The sequence below is a fragment of the Arvicanthis niloticus genome, chromosome 6, assembly GCF_011762505.2.
Source record: "Arvicanthis niloticus isolate mArvNil1 chromosome 6, mArvNil1.pat.X, whole genome shotgun sequence".
Taxonomy (NCBI): domain Eukaryota; kingdom Metazoa; phylum Chordata; class Mammalia; order Rodentia; family Muridae; genus Arvicanthis; species Arvicanthis niloticus.
Genome location: NC_047663.1, coordinates 60,274,982 through 60,294,561, shown reverse-complemented (window position 1 = coordinate 60,294,561; position 19,580 = coordinate 60,274,982). Strand labels below are relative to the sequence as shown.

Below are 19,580 nucleotides of genomic sequence, written 5' to 3'. Positions count from 1 at the left end.
GAAAACTCTGTTGAAACAAATATACACTAGAGACAAAAGTTAAAATTTCCTAGTAATTGGGAAAGGGGAGGAATCCCGAGACCAGGGGAAAGTCCTAGTCTCAGGAACAGACAGGTGCAGAACCTTAGGTAGAACTTATCTGGAGTCATTTGACCTATGGCAGGTGGATCCAAGTCTTATGACGTCTTTGATTCCCTGAACCTTACATGAATTTTTAGTTTACAAAAGAGATATATTAGCATTACCATTGTATTGAAATCAACATTGTAAAAGATCAGTTAACAGGCGTCTGTAAAACAGCCGGAGTAGACTCAGGTCTTTGAGTCTTAGCAAAACACTATAGCTTTAGGTTAAAAGGCATGAGCAGTGTTTTCTGTCCAGAGAGCCAGGTATATAGATAGATCGGACCGAGACGTCTTGGCCTGATAAAAAGCATCCATAAGACTATATGTAGAAGACAACCAAAGAAAATGTAAAATCTTGAGCTCGTGACTGAGTAGCAGCCAGTGCTCCATCATGAAACCTGTTTATCTGGGCGAGGCAAACCTGCTTTCTCTCTTTTAATAAGAGACCTAGTAGTTTTAAGTAACTAATGAACTGACAAACTGGTTGATTACATTGGAATAAGGAGCCAGCTGCTTGTTGTTTCCTGTCTGACAAAACTATAGTTAGCTTAGCAGTCAGTGTGAACAGAGACCTGAGAAGGATAAATTATAATCTAAATGGCCTATGTATGAATTAAAATGACAGGCACTAGTCCATAGTCCATTACCTAGACAGTTATCCCAGGCTACTGTGGTTTCCATGATATTGAGGGACAGAGGCATCAGGCCATCAGGCCCAGGAGTTAAAGAGGTTTTTCTGTGGAGGAGGAACATGGGAGACACTGCCCTTACTTTATCTAGGCAAAGTGGGACAATCAACTATCCAGTGTCCTGCTTGTCCAGTTTGGGCTGGGCCCTAGCAGTGGGTGACGCACCGTGGCAGTCTTGCCTAGTGGTTAGTGTTGCTACAATCCAGGTGGAGATGTCTGTTGCTGTGCCCATTATCTTCTTGGAGATCTTGGGGGGGTCACTGCTAGGATTTGGGAGTCTTGGCTGTCATAGTGAGTTTAAGCATCTTAAATGCCATACTCAGCAGATCTCTGACAAGTTTGAGGGCTAGTGACCATCTAGCATATCTGAGTTAAAACAATCTGTCTGTTTTTCATTATTTGATTCAGGTTATATATGTATATGAGAACATATACAGGAGGGTAAATAAGACTTATTCCTATAATTAATTACATTAGTACTTAGGATGACGACAAATATAATTCTGAACATATTAAAGATTTGATAAGGTGAGTAATGACATGTTTTGCAGTTAATCTTAATGGTTTATAACAAGTCAGTAGTTCTTATAAAACTAGGACTTTACATTACATCCTTGTTAGGTTCAGCCTTAAAATAACAATTTAAAATAGAAGCTCTTCTCGTATCAAACAAAACTTTTATTTCATAAACACAGTCCATAAAGAGACTGGGAACTTTCCTGATCCTTACATGGTATTTCATTACAGAACGTAATGGTTTTCAGTATGTGTCAGCATACCAAAATAGCTAAAGCTTAACAACACTAGCAAAAGCAAGGTTAGACGTTTCTCCTTAAATCAGTCTCTGTTAGCCTGAATAGACCTAAAGAGAAGCATATTTTTTAAGCCAGTGATTTTTCAGCTTTTTTCAATGCTGTAACCCTATAACACAGTTTTCTTTGTTTTGTTTTGTTTTGTTTTTAATGTTCTGGTCACTTCAACCATAAACATTGTTCTAGTTGCTGTTTTATAATTGTAATTTTGCAATCACACTGTTCCATTTGCAGTTGCAATGTAGCTATCTGACTTGCAGACAGACTAGACTACCCCTGTAAAAAGGTCTTTTGTTCCCCAAAGGGTCATGACTCATAGGTTGATAAACTGTTCCAAATTATCTGTCATACTGCTTAAGGTCATTCTTACTGCATCATAAGATAGGAATTCCTCAGTCTTTGTCTAGTTGTGGCCATATTTTTTTAGTCTTTTATTTACCTATTTGTTAAGATTGCATATTAATAGAAACATTATAATAAAATACCCTATCAACTGTAAAATGTCCCATAGCCTTAAAGCTTAAATATTTTTAAAAGTTGTTTTTTTTTAAATATCTAGTTTATTTTTTTGTAAAACTTCAGAAGTTCTTTAAGGAAGTTTAAACTTTCTCAACTGTGTGTTTTTACAATACCAAAATAAAGCACCTTTCATAAGAGTGAAGACACAGAGCACAACCATAATATTTAGACGGCAAAACTAAGCTCTGACAGTGTGACTAGCTTAATATCGCTAAAATCAACGCTAAGTGGGTTGTTCTTACAAGGTATGGCGGTCAGCAAGGTATACCCTCTATATTAAAACATGGATGGGCAGTTATAACACCTCGTTAAACAAACATTGTCTTAAATCCTATTTTTTTTTTTAATATAAACCTGCTTTTTAAGACAGGACAGGAATTATACAAAAATCTGATCCCAATTTAAAAGCATCTTTGGGATTCTGTTGTCTCCTTGGTTAGCTCCTACCATGTGGTTGCCCTTAGTCAAAATGGCACTGAAGCCAGATGACTTTTTGTCTTCTCTAACCCTAGCAAAGACGTCTGCTAGCACATGGCTGCCCTTAGTCAAAATGTTGGTGAAACTATGACTCTTCCTCTTCCAACCCTAGCAAAGATGATGACCAGCCAGCCATGTGTGGTTTATATACCAGAATGGAGTCATACCCTATGGGTTTTTGTTTTTTTTTTTTTAATTATCTAAGCGTATACTTTAAATTACCAACCCTGACTAACAAGTTTTAAAGTAGTTTTTTGTTACAGATATTACAGATTTTTAACCATACCCTAATAACTTACATGCTAATAATACATTTACTTTTTGACCTAGACATAGACTTAAAAACATGCCTGGGTCTAAAAAAAATATGAGCCATAACCCAATTCCAGAGCCAGCTTTTTAAAAATTAAATAGAACAGAACAAAACAACATTTAAGCTCACACATTCAAACAAACAGGCAGTGCTGGACTGTAACAGCAGTAGCTGAACGATTATCAAGATAGGTAGAACACAGTGAACTCACACATTCAAGGGAAATCAGTCAGTGAACTAGCATGCAGCAGCCACTGTGCAGTTACACACTTAAAACAAACAGGCAAGACTATAGTTACTCCCTCCAGTACTGGAATTTCAGGGGAGGAGTGCCTCCATTTTCGAAAGGACAGTGGTGTCTTGGTGCTGGATTATTTTTAAAAATCCTATGGAACTCGGTTTTTTCAAAGCTGCCCACTGGCCCCAAGTATTGTATTTTGTGAATCCCATCCTCCAAAAGCTGTGACCTTTTCATCAGAGATTCTGTGGCCCAGCCTCGATGTCAGCTAGACCCTGGCAGGAGGTAAGGCTGCGCAGGGGGCACCTGGTTGCAATACAGTTCTAAATCAAAACACGAAAAGATAGACCACAAGCCAAAACAACAATAGATAAAAAGAAACAATGACATTTAACAACTGGAGTTCCCTGCTTCTGAAGTCCCCATGTCCTTTTTGTTCACCACCAAAGTGCCGGATTTCTCCAAACATAAAACTTTTAAAAATTATTACTTGGCTCTTAATCTCACCATGGGGTCCCCAGGACACCAAATTCTCTAATTAACCAAAAATAGAAATAACCAATGGGTTGTGGGACACCTCCCTATGCCCTAGATGAAGGATTTGGGGTGAGAGAGCTCTGCACCAAGTCTTCTTCATCCCTAGATAGGGTATCCCATAACTGGAGAATCTAGACACCAGGCAGGCAGGAAATTGTCATGAAAAGCTATTAAAAAAAAAAACAAACTTGTTTTCCTTTGAGGGTAGCCATTCATCTCTGTGGTCTGCAAAGTAGTAAGTACTAAATACTTCCTGGAGACCTTAGGTAGTTGAGTTAGCTATCCCAAGGTGTGTGCACCCCTGAGTAGTTTCACTCAAGGATTCTGGAGTGAAGGGAGAATTTGCAATGAAGTTATCTTGCTGGGGGCCACTATGTGTTATCCTGAGATTCACTGGAGAAAAACCAATTCCACCATTTTGAGCCAAATTTAAAGTATGTTTATTAAATATTAAATACTGACCAAGAGATGGACTTTGGTCAGGACCATTTCCTGGCATTTCCCAGCTAACATAGTGTTGAGTCACATGTTGCAGGGGTTATAAGGATAAACCTATCGGCCGTTATACTTTTCCACCAGGCTTTATTTTCCAAGATCTACAACTCCCAACATTCTAGAAAGGTCCTTGGCCAGGCAGGGCTTACAGATTAGTTTGGGACATTGCAATGGCCCTGGTGGCACGAGCAAAGGAGAGCTGGTGGGCTGACCAATCCAGCTACCACCCAGGAGCAGATCTAGGGCTTTTGAATTGGCTCACCCCAACATCTACCCCATCGATGAACTGCTGGATCTTGTGATGGGGCCAGTCCTGCAGATCCAAAGCTGCAGGATCTCCATGACAACAGAGTATCTGAGAGGGGTCCTTGTAAGGATCCAGTATTGACAGTATGGCAGAAGCCAGGGCCCTCGGTCCAGACCAATGTCTTATGTCAATTAACATTTACAAGTAAAGCTATTTGGACAAAAGGATATACTGAGTGACACACTATAGCTTTCACAGCAAGATGGGGGGGGGGTTTCATTTTTTTTTATATTTTGTTTTCTTTTGAGGGGGAGGTTGCAAGGGCAGAGGGTAGATATGGCAGGACAGGGAGATGAATGGACGCATGATATGAAATCCACAAATAATCAATAAAATGTTTTTTAAAAAGCAAATCAGATACTTCCAATATACAACTGTATACTTCCTATAAGTGTTATATCACTGAAGGGAAACCCCTCTCTAATGGAGGTGTTACAGCTCTGCTGGGAAAGTATCCTTGGAACTTGGAGCGAAGGAATACCACAATGTCACACCTATCAAACCTCACACAAGCGATTAGGAGAGGAAAAACCCAGGAGGGTGGTCACCTCTACTCAGACAGAAACAGCAGGGAATTGAGCAGAAGGCAGGGTTTATATAGGGTTTCTTGGGGGAGTGGTGACCTGGGATTGGAGGGATTCTGCAGCCTGATCTTAAAGCTTAGGGATTGGTGTTTGCTTGGTTGGTTGGTTTTTTTGTTTTGTTTTGGGTTGGGTTGTTTGTTTGTTTGTTTGTTTTTCCTTGCCCTGGTCTCGGGCTTGGGAGTCAAGTCAGGGTCAGGATGTTCTTTCCTTGACCCTTTTACCCTACACTTCCAACATGGGGAATATAAGTTATCATCACAAAAGGGAGAGCTCTGGGCACAGTGAGGAAACACTAGGCCAAAGCAAGACTGAGACCCAGAAGGGCAAACTCCAAATCCTGTGGCTCCGTGTCTGTTGTCAGAGGCCTTAGCTGAACTAGCCCTTCCAGCTTTGCTACCTGAAGTACACGTCTGTATCCTGGGCTAGTTCTGCTCCCTGTGTGGAGAAGCCATGACTCTGGCATCTCCAGCATCACAGAGTCTCAGACACAATCCAGGACTTGATTTCACAGCTTTGTGTAAAGATGTCTCAGGCTCTCCTCTATGATGAAGATAGAGTTCCGTAACAGTAGAGGAAGATTCTACAACCCCTTTATCTGTGTGTCCTTCATGACTGTAAAGGCAACTATGTGCATGACATTGCTAAGTTTGACTTCGGACTTGAGGCGAACACTGCCACCCTTGAATTACACTTGTAGCGTTTTGATTTGTTGCTAATTTCTAGGAGCAGAAATGACTTTGGGCCTTTTCCTTTCACAAGTTGGAAGCTTAGCTTGGGAGATTTTTGTGCTAAGCTGGAGAGTTAAAGGAAAGCTTGTAGGGTAAAGAAGCAAAGGAGAAACATCCTGACCCTGACTTCACCCCAAACCTGAGACCAGGGCCAAAGAAAAACAAATCAAAACACCACTCCTTGAGCCTGGAATCTCACCCGTCCCTGAGCTTTAAGAGCAGGCCACAGAATCTCTCCAATCCAAGGCCACCCTGGAAAGCTCTACTCCCCCAGGAAACCGTATATAAACCCTGCCTCCTGCTCAGTTCCCTGCTGCTGGTAATTTCAGTCCCATGCACCAGGAATGTGAGGTGAAATCTTTTTGCCAATCTCCCCCATTGTAGCTGTCCACCACTGCACGGGCTCTAAAGAGGAGGTTTTTGAGGATGCCTTCAGGATTGGCTTTGGAAGTGAGTCAGAAGAGCTAGTGGCTGTGGAAGAGGCTCAAATAGAGTGTGGTGGGCGTGGCTTCCAAAGGCCTGGTGAGAACTTAAATTCCTTCCATTGGGAGGATGAGGAAAGCAACATCTTATTTCTCAGGGTTGGCAACCATTCTTCAAGGAGCCATGGGTCCCTTTCAGAACCTATTGGATTTCCTGGAAAGGGGGAGGGGGGCATACTAAGGATGAAGGGGTGTGGCCTTGGGAATTTAGGCCTGTAGAGAGAATCTCCTGTGTACTGTGTAAAAGCATCACCTGTCAATAAAAGCTGAGGCAGGATTAGAAGTTGGGACATCTGGCAGGGAGAGAGGAATTCAGATAAATAGTTGTGGGAGGTTCGCCACCTGGAGTCAAAGAAAGTCAGATGTATGAAACTGAGGAAAGGTAGCCAGCCACATGGCAGATGTAGAATAGTATGAATGGGTTAACTGAGTTACAAGCTAGTCAGGGAACAAGCCTAGTTTAAGGCAGAGGCATTTATTAATAAATAACAAGACTCTGAGTCATTGTTCAGGAACTGGGGCACGGGTGGAAAAGCCCACAGGCTGCATTGAGTGGAAGGAAGCCAAGATGGCTGTTTGTGCAGGTGATAGGCTTGGTGTCACCCAGAGGAATGTCAGCATAGTCCTCTTGGTGATGCATCATGGCCACTGAGTTGGAAGACAGATGGCTTCCGGTAGGGCCAAAATCAGGGTCATGCTCAATAATAATCGTATTATGAGCAGTGAAGAGGCCCCTTTGTTGTAGTTAAAATTAATTGGGGGGTTTCTACCCACCTTTGATCACTTAGTTCTCAAATAAAAGACACAAAACCTTTATATTCATAACAAGCTTTAACAGCACTAGAGCTGGACAGATACCAGCCCTCTATGCTAGTTTGTCTACTTCCCTGTCAATAACCCTGAGTTATAACTTGCCATGTTCCACCTGGCCCGCTCCTACTTTGACTGGCCAGCCCTCATGGCCACGTTCTCACAATCCATCTACCCCATGGCATCTTTTTCCTTTTTCCTCTCTCCTCTTCTCTTCATGACCTGTGTCTCAGACCCCAAACCCGGCAACCCAAACCCTGCCTCCCTCTCTTCTGCCTAACTACAGGCTGTCTTTATTTAACCAATAGTTTTAAATCAAGGAGCAAGATTCTATAGCATCACTTGGTGAATGTGAGGATTTCTGCATCCCTGAGGACCTCCTGCTCGTGTGGGTGGGTGGGGGTGGGGGAAGACTAGATCTTGAAGGCCAGTAATTATCATTACAACATTATTAGTAATTATTAGTAATATAGCAACAGACCAGATCTCCATACCCCTTCCCTCCAGTTGGCATCAGGTGAGGGCCATGTGGGTAGGTGGGCGGGATCTGTGTGTCATTTCCAGCTCAGCCGGAGCACCCTGGTGAAGGCGTCAGTGTAGCTTTTCAGGCTAACATGAATTTACCCACATGGATCCCAGATTCTAAGACTCCATAAGGCTTACTATCAAATATCCCGAAAGCCCATGTCCCACCACATAAAACTGCTTCCATCTGTAGACACTTTAGCTTCAGGTCGGGAAGGTGGAGAGTCCTTGGAACTCTGCTCTACCACTGCAGGTAAGGCCAATTGTCTCTACACAGATTCAGAGGGTCAGACATGGTTCCTTCAATCGTGAACTAGCTCAGAGGTAAATGCAGACACAGAAAAGGTTAGTGTTTTCTAGGTACTGGGAGAAAGAGGCTTGACCACCATCTTGATAAACTGAGGTGTCTTTGTAGGTTGCTGAAATGCTTTGCAACTTGGCAAGACTATGACTGCACACTTGTACTGAATGCTGCTGAGGTCCACACTAACAAGTGATGCATGTTATATGGTCTAAATTAACCTCAAAATATTTTATCCTATTCCGTAGGCGGTTATACTATTTTCTATTGTCGCTTTGATAATGTAAGTCATTATCCCCATAAACTCATTGTTTATAGGGATAATGATTTCTTTGTCAGATTTTCAGAGAGGGCTGATGGTCCTGAGATGTCTTCTCATCCTCAAGAGAGTGAATCAAATAAGCAAAAGGGGGTGCTGGCTGCCTAGCAGGTGCAATAGCATTTGCTAAGGACCGTGTGCTAAAAGCTTAGTCCCCAGTGCAGTGCTAGGGAAGACCGTGGAACCTCTAAGAGGTGGGGCCTAGTGGGAGGTTGTCCAGTCACTGGGAACCTGGCCACGAATGCAGCTCAAACACAGACTCCCCAGGACAACACTGCAGCTGACCGCGGGCTGGAGCTTCCTAAACAAATTAAATACTGTTTCTTTATCTACTGACCACTCTGGGTGAATGCAGTCATGGAGGCTGAGTAACACTGTGGGCTTTGCACCCCACCCTGGGCACCTTGGGACCTTTGTGCTGAGGATACTGGGTATTCTTTTGTTGTCTTAGTATATAATTTTAAAAACCTTTTATCTTAGATTTGACCAAATTTTCAAGATTAGGCTATAAAAATGATTTTCTGAAAAGTGAAACCAAACCAAAGCATTGTGAGAACCAAGGAGCAATAAATAAATAAATAAATAAATAAATAAATAAATAAATAACCATGTATTTCTTTTCTAATTAATAAGAAAATTACCACGAAAATTTGTTTAAGGGTAAAAACCTAAAAGTTGCCTTTTATAATAATGTTCTGTTCTTAGATATTCTCACATGCATTTTAGATCTTAGGTATTTATTTTACAGATGCTTCTGTGGCACAATTCCCAGACAGAGCTAGAACAGGTACCTGATATTCACTCATCGTGAGAACGCAGCAGCAGGGTATGCTGGGGAGAGTAGAGCACATTCGCAGTAGGGAAAATCAAGCTGGAGTATTTGGAAATCATGATAAAGTCAATGGAGAAAAGCATTCTTGCGAGCAGAGCTTCTGGGGACTGTGAGTACTCAGTGTTAGAGCACTTGCCTAGCATGTGCTGAGGCCCTCGGGTTCCCTCCCCTGCACCTCTCCCCAAAATCTGGATAGCCGTTTATTCATCTGTTCATTGTCCCCTCCCCCCACCCTAGTGCTGAACATCAAACAAGGACCTTGCACACACTAGGCACATACGCTGCTCTTTTCTTGACCAGCAGTACAATGGGGCAGTGTCACAGCATAGCCAAGGAGGCATTTACTGGCAGCTTTTCTACCCACAGTTGAGAGAGTGACAAACTCACAGCCATGCTCAGGACATGGCACACAGATATCACCAGTCCACAGACTGGGCACAGTCCTATCTTAGCCACTGTCATTGAAAACTCGCACTACAATCCCTACAATGAGGACAGCAATAGAAACAGTCAGAGCCATCCCACGATAGATAATCAGCTGTCTCCCCGTCAAGACCTCGCCAACGGTGGGCACTGCACACTGGCCGTTTTCTTCTACTACCAGCTGGCCAGTCTGGCTCTCTGGTCTGATGATATCAGGCAAAATCACTCCGTCGGTAACTTCTCTTTCCAAGATGGGCAGATCTGTTTGAAGAGAGCAGTCGGGACATTCACTTTGTCACTGTGGTATTTGAAAAATGACCCTCAGTCATCAGCATTTTTTACATGAAAATTTTTATATTAAAAACACATTTTAATAGGAGAGTTCAGAGTTGATCTGACAAATTATGGCTGAGAAAAATTTTATTGCCGTAAGAGCAGGAGCTCAGGAACTCAACCTCTCTGGCCAAACTGAGTTTCAGACTTTATAAAGCAGAAATAGAACTGTGAAGATAGGGGGTCCATTACCTGCTGGGGTGGGTGTCACCTCCTTGTTGCTTTTTAGCCCAGCTCGAACTTGTGCCTGAAAACAAGGCTACATGAATGAATGAAGTGGAAGCCAAAGTATAGCTTTATGTTTAAACCTCAACTTGAGGCTAGTGCTGAAAGTCTATAATCTCAAAGACAGCCTTCCCTGGCCATGAAAATGTCACATGACATGCTAAGAGATGACAATGCCAGAAAATGGCTACTCTTGTCCCAGTGTCCTGCTGGCAGAATTAATGGAAAAACTGGGGGTTTAACACATTTGCACTTATGCCTTTCATGTCTCCAAACACAAATCAAAGGACCAAGATCTAAAGGTAAATGATAATTACCATCTAAAAGCTAGTTTACCGACCAAGTCAACAATCCTTTTTTAAAATTTACGTAGATGGGTGTTTTGCCTGCAAGTATGTCTGGGGCCGTCTGCACGCAGTGCCTGTGGAGGCCAGAAGACGACATTGGATCCCCTGGAACTGGTATTACAACTGGCAGTTGTGAGCTACCATGCGGGTGCTAGGAACCACACGGGGATTCTCTAGAAGAGCAGAGAATCCAGTCAGTTCTCTTAACCACCGAGTCATCTCTCCAGCACCCTAGTCCATCGTCCATATATTCATTCCCTCAACAGGTCAACATGAATTGAAGAAACACCCAATCCATCACCATTAGGCAAAGCCAAGGGGATCAGAAAAGGAAAGGGTGCTGGCCCAAACTCCTGCGCTTACCTCCTGTCTCCTCAAGAGTCCTTCTTCTTGGCCACCAACCCGTCTTACATTAGGCCTCACCACAATGAGATGAGCGCTCAGTCTCTGCTCACACACTCATGAGGGTCACCACCCGGCCCAAGTGTCCCACAAATCACAAATACTTAACGTGTTACTTCTTTGTAAGAACAGAACCAAATGTATTTTTAATTGAAGCCTTTAAAAAAGCTAATCAGCATACAGGAAACTATTTTACAGAAACACAAAAGTACTTTGAAGAGAATTCCTGTTTTCTTTAAGCCGAGTCCTGTGATCAGAAGACACCAGCCAACTCTAATTAAGAGGAACTACCTTCCTTTCTCCTTTCACTCTCTGAATAGTTAGGGTGGTTCATGATGCACTGTCTCAAAACTGACGGGAATCTATTTACCATTTTATCTTGGAAGATGCCTTATCAGCCACGGATCAAGTATTGATGCATTTTACAGAGACATGAAGCTTGTTACCTGCTCTGCGACTCTGTTCCAGTTTGTCCTCAGGATGTAGATTAAATAGGAGAGGGCTTGGAAGAAGACACAGACTATCAGTCCAGCCCAGAGGCCTGCAGACACAAAACAAGCATTGGCAATCAGTTTCATTCCCATGATCATTAAAAGTCTTTCTCAATAACTCAGGATCCATGGAGCAAAATTTCAGTTAAATTAACTTCTCAAAAATTTTGGATAAACATGGATCAGAGAAGACTGAAGTCTGCCACTGATCTATCGGAGACACTGAAGGGACAAGATGACAAGCAAGGAACCAAACAGGAAATGTCAAGAGCGGTAGGAATATGACAGGCACTCTCTGGTTGCTGGTGAAAGCCTGCAGTGGACTCTGAGTGAGTGGCCAGAAGTCTTCTGAGGTGAGAGCAGAGGGTGAGGAACCAGCCTGGGGAAGGTCCAGGCCAGCAGTACAGACGGAGGCAGGAGGAGCCTGCTGCAGGAAGATGCCAGTGTAGGAGCCCCACGGAGAGGCCAAGTAAGAAATAGCAAAGTAGGAGAAGGCGGTGGAGGACACGTAAGCCACAGGAGGAAACAGGAGCTACTATTTATCCATGGTAATGGGGACACATGAAAGGGTTTCAGACTGCTGTACACAGGATAGGTGTGAGACCTGGTATTTTCGAAAGCTTGCTTTGAAGCCAGGCATGGTGGCTCATACCTACAATCCTAGCATTCAGGAGGCTGAAGCAGGAAGACAATGGTTCAAGGATACCCTGGGATTCACAGTAAGTTCCAAGCCAGTCTAGGATAGAGTGAAAGTGTCAAAAAAGAAGGAGGAAGAAGAGGAGGAGGAGGAGGAGGAAGAAGAATAAGGAAGGAAAGAAGAAAGGAAGGAAGGAAGGAAGGAAGAAAGGAAGGAAGGAAGGAAGGAAGGAAGGAAGGAAGGAAGGAAGGAAGGAAAGGAGACGGAGGGGGAAGTAGCAGCTTTCTTGGAAGACATTCCTCTAACTGTTAAATGAAAAATATGGAAACTTGGAGAATACAGAGATGGCTCAAGGGTTAAGAGCACTTCCTGTTCTTGCAGAAGACCCAGGTTTGGTTCCCAGTACCCCCATGGTGGTTCACAACTGTCTCTAACTCCAGTTCCAAAGATTGAGTGCCCTCTTCTGGCCTCCACAGGCACTGCACACACATACATTCAGGTACACACATACTAAATAAATAACCTGAAAAAACAGTGAGACTCTAAGAGAGCCCCATGAAAAAATAGGTGTAAGAAGAAACGATTAAAGATGTTTTTATGTGCATCTGTGGCTTGCCTGAATGTAAGTGCAATGCCCAACGAGGACAGAAGAGGGTGCTAAATCACTCTAGAGCTGGAGTTACTGCAGTCACTGCAGAGCAAGCTGTGCAGAGTTGGGGTGCTCTGTAAGTTGGGACTAAGTCTCCCAATTCGTTTGTCAGCCGTTTGCTGAGATTGATTCTCGCATTTGCTCCTGCAAAAACATTAAGCAAAAGCTAGAGTGATCCTTACGGATGAGATGCAGACAGCACGATAGTGTGTGTCCTTAAATGTCATGATTCCATTCCTAGGAACTGATCCTGAAGCAAGGTTCAGGAATGTATTAGTGGTGCATATGTGTTGGGTGATCCTTGCCCCTGCTTTGTAAGCAGTAGCCATTCAATGCCCACTCCCAAAGACGCAGTTCAGAGGTAGCACATAGCACATCTCCTCTGCCAGCTGTAAGTTCATGCTTTGCAAAGAAATGGGGGGGGGGAGGGATACCATTTGTCACATGATAAAAATGTGCCGGTTGGACACAGAATGGGAGGAGTGATTTCCATACATATCATCACAGTCTTGAAGTTCCCTAATTAGACTTTTAAAAATAGTTCTGAGGACGTAGCCCAGGGTGTCATGCGTGGTAGGCATCCCCAGCTCCAACTGCACTATTTTTAATATGAAATAAAATTTATTGCTACTAAAAGAATATATAGCAAATGAAGACATGAATATATACATAACCCAAATACAACTTTTAAATTACGTTGTACAATTCTACAGATTTTGAACCTCAGTAAAACATTTCTAAGAAGTATATAGTTTATTCATGTATATACAATAAAAGTCCAAGCAGAAACTGAGTTACCCTCAGGAGCATAAACTTCTTTAAAATCCTAGGGTAAAACAGCTTCATGGAAGAATTCTATAAAAATAGATAATTCTTATCTTACATAGCTTGCATTGGGGCATACCAAAAAATTGAGCCGATCTCATGAAGTAAGCAATGTGTGTAAATAATATTAATATTATCTCTGACAAGGGCTGAGAGTATGTCTCCATGGTAGAACATTCACCTGGCCAGTAGCTCAAGCATGCACACCCAACCAAAACACACCTTAAATAAAACTACAGTGAGTTGCAAAATTCACACAAAACAGTAATATAAAAATCTCGCAGTTCAATTAGTATATCATAATCAGGATGACTATGAGGAAGACAATATCCCCCACCTTCAATATTTCATCTAAGGTTAAATATTACACTAAAAAGAGCATTTGTCAAATCCGCAAACATTTTTGTTAAAAAGATTCAATGAAACAGATTCCACAGTCAGTTTTAAAATTTTTTAATTTATTATTTGTGTGTATGGTTATATATGATTGTGCATGTAACCATGTGTATATATAATTGTGTCTGTATGATTGTATGTTTATGATTATGTATACACACAGTGGTGTGTATATGACTGTGTGCATGTATGATTGTATGTATATGATTATGTGTATATATGAGTTGTGTACATGACTGTGCACATATGAGTGTGCAGGTGCTTATGTGTGTGATTATGTATGTATGGTTACGTGTATGATTGTGTACATATATATGATTGTGTGTGTGTAACTGTATATGGGTGTATAATGTGTGTGTAAGAGTGTGGGTACACATGCTTTGAGGTCAGAGGACAACTTTTAGGACTTGGTTCTCTCCTTTGACAATGGATTCCAGGGACTGATCAAGGTGATGAGTTCATGGCAGGCACTTTTACCCATTAAGCCACCTCACCAGCCTTCCACAGACACTTCTTAAACATGACTTAAGCCATATGCACACGTGCACACTGCAGACACTGCAGCCCCCAATCCATTGTGCCCTTTAGTGGAGAAACACTAGGAGCGCCATGGAGTCGTGGAAACCAGTAATTCCCCAGTCCCACCAGGGCTCACTGCAGCTGCAGCAGGCTCCATGCAGGAATGCCTCCCTTTCCACAGAACAACTTTCCAGTCAATGGCTTTACATCTCAAGTAATTTATTTTCCTGCAACAGTGAGATCTGGGGTGAATTGCTAAGGGATCAAACACATACCTATTATCCCAAGCTTAGCAGCAAACATCAGTGACACTCCGATAGGAAAACCAAGCCCGTAGTAACCAATGGCGTTGAGGACAGCACCTATCTTCTGTTTTCCTGTACCCCTCAGGACCCCACCACAGGTGCCCTGCAGGGAGGAAACGGACAGCAGCACTGCAGTCAGGCACCTGCTCATCACATCGAGTTCAGAGTACAGTGTTGCTGCCCCACAGACCAAGCTGTCCCCAAAGCAGACATCACATACAGGATGAAGGAAAACGTCCTGTTTCAAAATCCACTGAGAAAAGGTACACAGCAGCTTTTGTTAAAGAACTGTCAGGTCGTGGGCTGGATGCTGTCAACTTGACACCATCCAGAGTCATCTAGAAAGAGGAATCAACTCTATCACATTGGCCTGTGGGCATGTCTGTGAGGACATTTTCTTGACCAGTGACTGATGTGGGAGGGACCAGCCCACTGTGGGTGGCGTCAACCCCAGGCAAGATGGTCCCTGGTTGTATAAGCAGGGCCATGGGAAGAGAATGAGGCAGTAAGCAGTGCTTCTCCATAGTCTCTGCTTCAGTTCCTACCTCCAGGTTTCTGTCCTAAGCTCCTGCCTTGGCTTCTTTAAATGGACTGTGATCTAGGATATGTAAATCAAATAAACACTTTCCTCCCCAACTTGCTTTTGGTTGTAGATTCTGTCACAGCAACAGACAGGTGACATTATTTAAATTTCTGACTATCTCAACTGCTTACAGTTGTTTTACAAAGTCACATATTGTCCGAAAAGTTAAAGGCCTCAATGATGGCACCTCAGCGGGAAAGTGTGGGAGTAACTGGAGACTACCCACAGAGGCTGGGTGTCTCTGCCACTGTTCTCATCACTACCATGCTCACCACCTCGTCTTCAGGGTGATGTGGAGAAAGTAGAGGAAAGCCCACAGGGATAGAAGCCAAATGACAATGATCTGGAAGTCAGGCCACAGAGAATAGTTGTACATACTGAGAATAGGCATCCAAGGATGGTTCTGGAGTGTAGCCAAAAGGGTCTTAAAACACCCACAGGTCCACAGAAGACAAACCCAGGGAGAGACCCTCTGGTGGTCAGTGCTAGCTCATCATCACTGGCCTGGAAGTGTACAGGTGCTGCCAAGCCATTGGGTCACCACATCATTGAAGGCATTCAGTGCAGAGAGGAGGGGGAGAACCACGAGGACCCTTGACCTTCACTCCAAACATTAAATCACAGACAACAAGCTAAGCTAAGAACATTTCCCACATACACCAGAGTGAAACTCACTGCATACTTACAGCAAGTGCATCAAACAGATGAAAGGGGGCAAAAATCGGCATCACTTGACTCACGAGGGAAATTATGTCCCTGTTACAGGAGGACAGTCGTCAGTGACTTACATGCAGCTGGGGCAGCAAGATGGCTCAGCTGACAAAGGTGCCGTCGGCTGAGCCTGATGACCTGAGTCCTGCCCCAGGTGCTGTGGCTGAGCCTGATGACCTGAGTCCTGCCCCAGGTGCTGTGGCTGAGCCTGATGACCTGAGTCCTACCCCAGGATTCGCATGGTGACAGGAGGGAGTCAACTCCTGTACTGCCTGGTTGTGTGTCAACTTGACACAAGCTGGAGTTATCACAGAGAAAGGAGGCTCTCTTGAGGAAATGCCTCCATGAGATCCAGCTCTAAGGCATTTTCTCAATTAGTGATCAAGGGTGGGAGGGCCCATTGTGGGTGGTGCCATCCCTGGGCTGGTAGTGTCGGGTTCTGTAAGAAAGCAAGCTGAGCAAGCCAGGAGAAGCAATCCAGTAAGCAGCACTCCTCCAGGGCCTCTGCATCAGCTCCTGCCTCTAAGTTCCTGCCCTGTGTGAGTTCCTGTTCTGACTTCCTTTAGTGATGAACAGCAATGTGGAAGTGTAAGCTGAATAAACCTTACCCTCCCTGACTTGCTCCTTGGTCATGATGTTTTGTGCAGGAATAGAAACCCTGACTAAGACACCTCCCATAAGTTGTATGCTGACCTCTATACATACACACACATACTACTATATAATTTTTTAAAATCATAAGGCTAGCATACATTACATTTTTTTGCAAATTAAGTATATGATAAGATCATTCTAATTCAAATTTTATTAATAAATAGAGTTTCTGACACTATGAGGATATTTTCTTCTTTTAAAAAAATTAATTATTTTGAGACAGAGTCTCACTAAGTTGTCCAGGCCGGCCTTGAACTTACCTTCCTGTCCCTATTGACTGAATAACTGCAGGTTATTATAGGCAAGTCTGGGCCACTAGGCCTGATAATGTATGGTCCATGTTGTTCAACAGACAAGTTCTTAAACTTAAATAATTATGTAATTATTGTTACAGAAAATACAATAAAAGTAAAGATCAGGTCTGTGATTTTTGCAAACACAGCCTCAAATGAAGAATTGGCCACCACAGACTGCCCTGGCCCATGATGTGCCTGTGTGGGGATGAGACTAACCCAAGTGCTGTCTTCTGTTTCTCAGAGCAAAACTCCATTTGGACTTGATGAGTGGTGTGGGTACTGGAAGAGTGGGGAGGATTTGCATGGGTTTGCACCATTCAAACTTGTTTCTCCCCTGTGCCTACCTCTCCTCCCGGCTGTGCTACAGGCTTTTGTGTGGTGTGAAGGGCAGTGCCCCCTCACAAACAGAAGCATTCAGGGAAGAGAGCATTAGAGCAAAGACAGTTTCTGGGTGACCACCTACTTGTCGTTGGTGAAGACATAGGCAACCACATCCTTCAAGGCTGCAAGCAGAATTCCCACCAGGAGCGCACAGACACCTGGGAAATACAGATGGAGTCACAGGAAGCAACCGTTCTCCAGAACATGACAAAGCTTCTCAGGGGAGATTTATGTCAGTCAGTCAAGAAACTTGTAAGAATGCAGTTGGGCTCAGGTACATGCACCTGCAGTCCCAGCCGTGTGGGGAACTGGGACAGAAGGATACTTAACCTTGTGACCTGGGCATTCACTACCAGCCTGGGCAACATGGTGAGACTCTGTCTCAAAATCAGTGTTACAGTGTAAATACTCACTCTTTTTTACTGTCCATGAAAAAGCCAGCTAAGATCTGCTGTTCTCCATTCCTCTAAGGGAGCCTGTTATCTAGAGCTGGACCCTTGGGAACACGAGGCTTACATTAAGATTACATGTTTTTGTCTAATATTCAGGGTGAAATTTCACTCCCAACACAGGAGCAAGGTGGTTAAATCACGAGGGCCTTGCTGCCAGGCTCGGGACAGGTGTTTTCTAAAAAGAGTTGGTTCCCTTTTCCACTTCCTGCTCTCTCACCACATGAGTTCACCCTGTTCCTCCCTTCAAATGACATAACATCAAGCAGATCTTGGAAGTTGAGAGCAGATTTCACCAGATAGCCAGACCTGGTGGTACCTTGACCTTGGGCTTTCCAGCCCTAAAAGCCGTGAGCAATAAACTTTGTTCTTAACGAATCTACCCATCTCAGATATTGTATTGGGGAGGCACAGACTCAGACATTACACTAAATACGGACTTCAGTACGGACTTGAGGGGTACCGCTCACCAGCACACAGAAGAACAGTGGTACAGGAGCATCGGGCCTGGTCAGCATTCCCTGCCCCCAGAGCATTGCCCACTCGGACACTGGCAGCCACACCAAAGCCAAAGGGCACCTGGGAATTAGTAGTCATAGTCACAGTTTAAAAAAAGAAAAGGAAAGGAAGCCTGCATGTTAAAAGCAATTGACAGATGGTAAGTGGAAAGATAGTATTGGTTATTTAGTTGGGGGAGGGGCTTGTATTGTGCATGCACACAGGGGGAAGCCAGAGGTCAACCTCAGGCACTCATCTTGGGAGCTGCCCACCTTGCTTTAGGGGTCTCTTATTGGGACCTGAGGCTCATCATTGAAGCTTCCGGGATCTTCCTGTCCCCACCTCCCTGCCTCAGGATTACAAATGCACGCCACAGGCCTGACTTTTTACTATACTGTGTGTCCTTCCCCACTGTGACAACTGAGCTTCAGGCAGCATGTCTCCTCAGCTCCCCCTCCTCCCCTTCCTACAGTCAGTCCTCTGATCCAGGTCCCTCATTCCAGAGGTCTCCTGTGACCCAGAGCCACACAGCCAGCAGCCTCACCACCTCCACTGTCCCATCCTTCACTCCTAGCTCCCTCTACACACTTCTCTTGGTCTTCTTCCTTCTGTCCTGTTTCCTCTGGGTTTGTGGCTCAGAGTCCTTCTAGTCCTGCCTTCTGCATACCAGGCCTGCTCTTAGAAAGTCTTCTTTTGTATTCCAAGATGAGTGACCACTTCTTTTTTTTTTCTCATTTCTATATTTATTTATTATTGAGGCAAGAACCCATGTAGCCCACACTCTTGTCTGATGCTGACAATTGATTCCAGGGCTTCAGGTGTGATAAGGGTTCTATCAGCTGAGCTACATACACTTCTGCCCTCATTTTTATGATTAAAAGGGGGGTGGGAGTATCCAAAATGGATCGTAATCCTTTTGCTCAGATGGCCTCTGTGATCTGTATGAAACAGGCAACCAGAGTACCTTGTAGTACCCAGTGCCTGAGCTGATCTGATTCTCATTTTGCATTCTGCAGCCACACTCTGCCTCCCCTCCTCAACACACACACCCTGCCCATTCTCTTCTCTCTTCCTAGCAGCCTCCTAGTCCCTCACCTGGCTGACTCCAGCAGCCTCCTCCTGCTTTCCCAGGCCCACACATCTCTTTCCCCTGAGAGCAAATGGGCCTGCCTGCTGCTCCACCCTCCCTCTACCCTTTCTCTTAGCAACCCCTGCATCAACACCAAGTAGTATCCCAGCACAGAGCCTCTGTTCAGGTTCCACAGTGGGCTGCTAACCCTGGGCTCCCCAGGCTAGCTGCTGTCATTCCATTCAGTCAGCTTAAACTAGGAAACAGAAAAATACTCACAGCTACCCCATTTAA

The 19,580-nt window shown here is 43.9% G+C and overlaps 1 protein-coding gene across 2 annotated transcripts in view; it reads right to left on the bottom strand.

Annotated features, from left to right (window-relative positions):
* Positions 1-9,407: 9,407 nt before the first annotated feature.
* Positions 9,408-19,580, bottom strand: part of LOC117711358 (multidrug and toxin extrusion protein 2) — a 39,605-nt gene continuing 29,432 nt past the window's right edge. The window contains exons 11-17 of one of the 2 annotated variants that reach the window (XM_076936700.1): positions 18,190-18,298; positions 17,353-17,428; positions 15,915-15,984; positions 14,616-14,748; positions 11,270-11,364; positions 10,042-10,108; positions 9,408-9,777 (exon numbers count right to left, since the gene is read on the bottom strand). In XM_076936700.1, coding sequence (XP_076792815.1) covers positions 9,542-9,777; positions 10,042-10,108; positions 11,270-11,364; positions 14,616-14,748; positions 15,915-15,984; positions 17,353-17,428; positions 18,190-18,298 — 786 coding nt within the window. In that variant the 3' untranslated portion in view covers positions 9,408-9,541. The remainder of the gene's footprint in view (positions 9,778-10,041; positions 10,109-11,269; positions 11,365-14,615; positions 14,749-15,914; positions 15,985-17,352; positions 17,429-18,189; positions 18,299-19,580) is intronic. The other variant, XM_034506953.2, reaches the window with a different exon arrangement.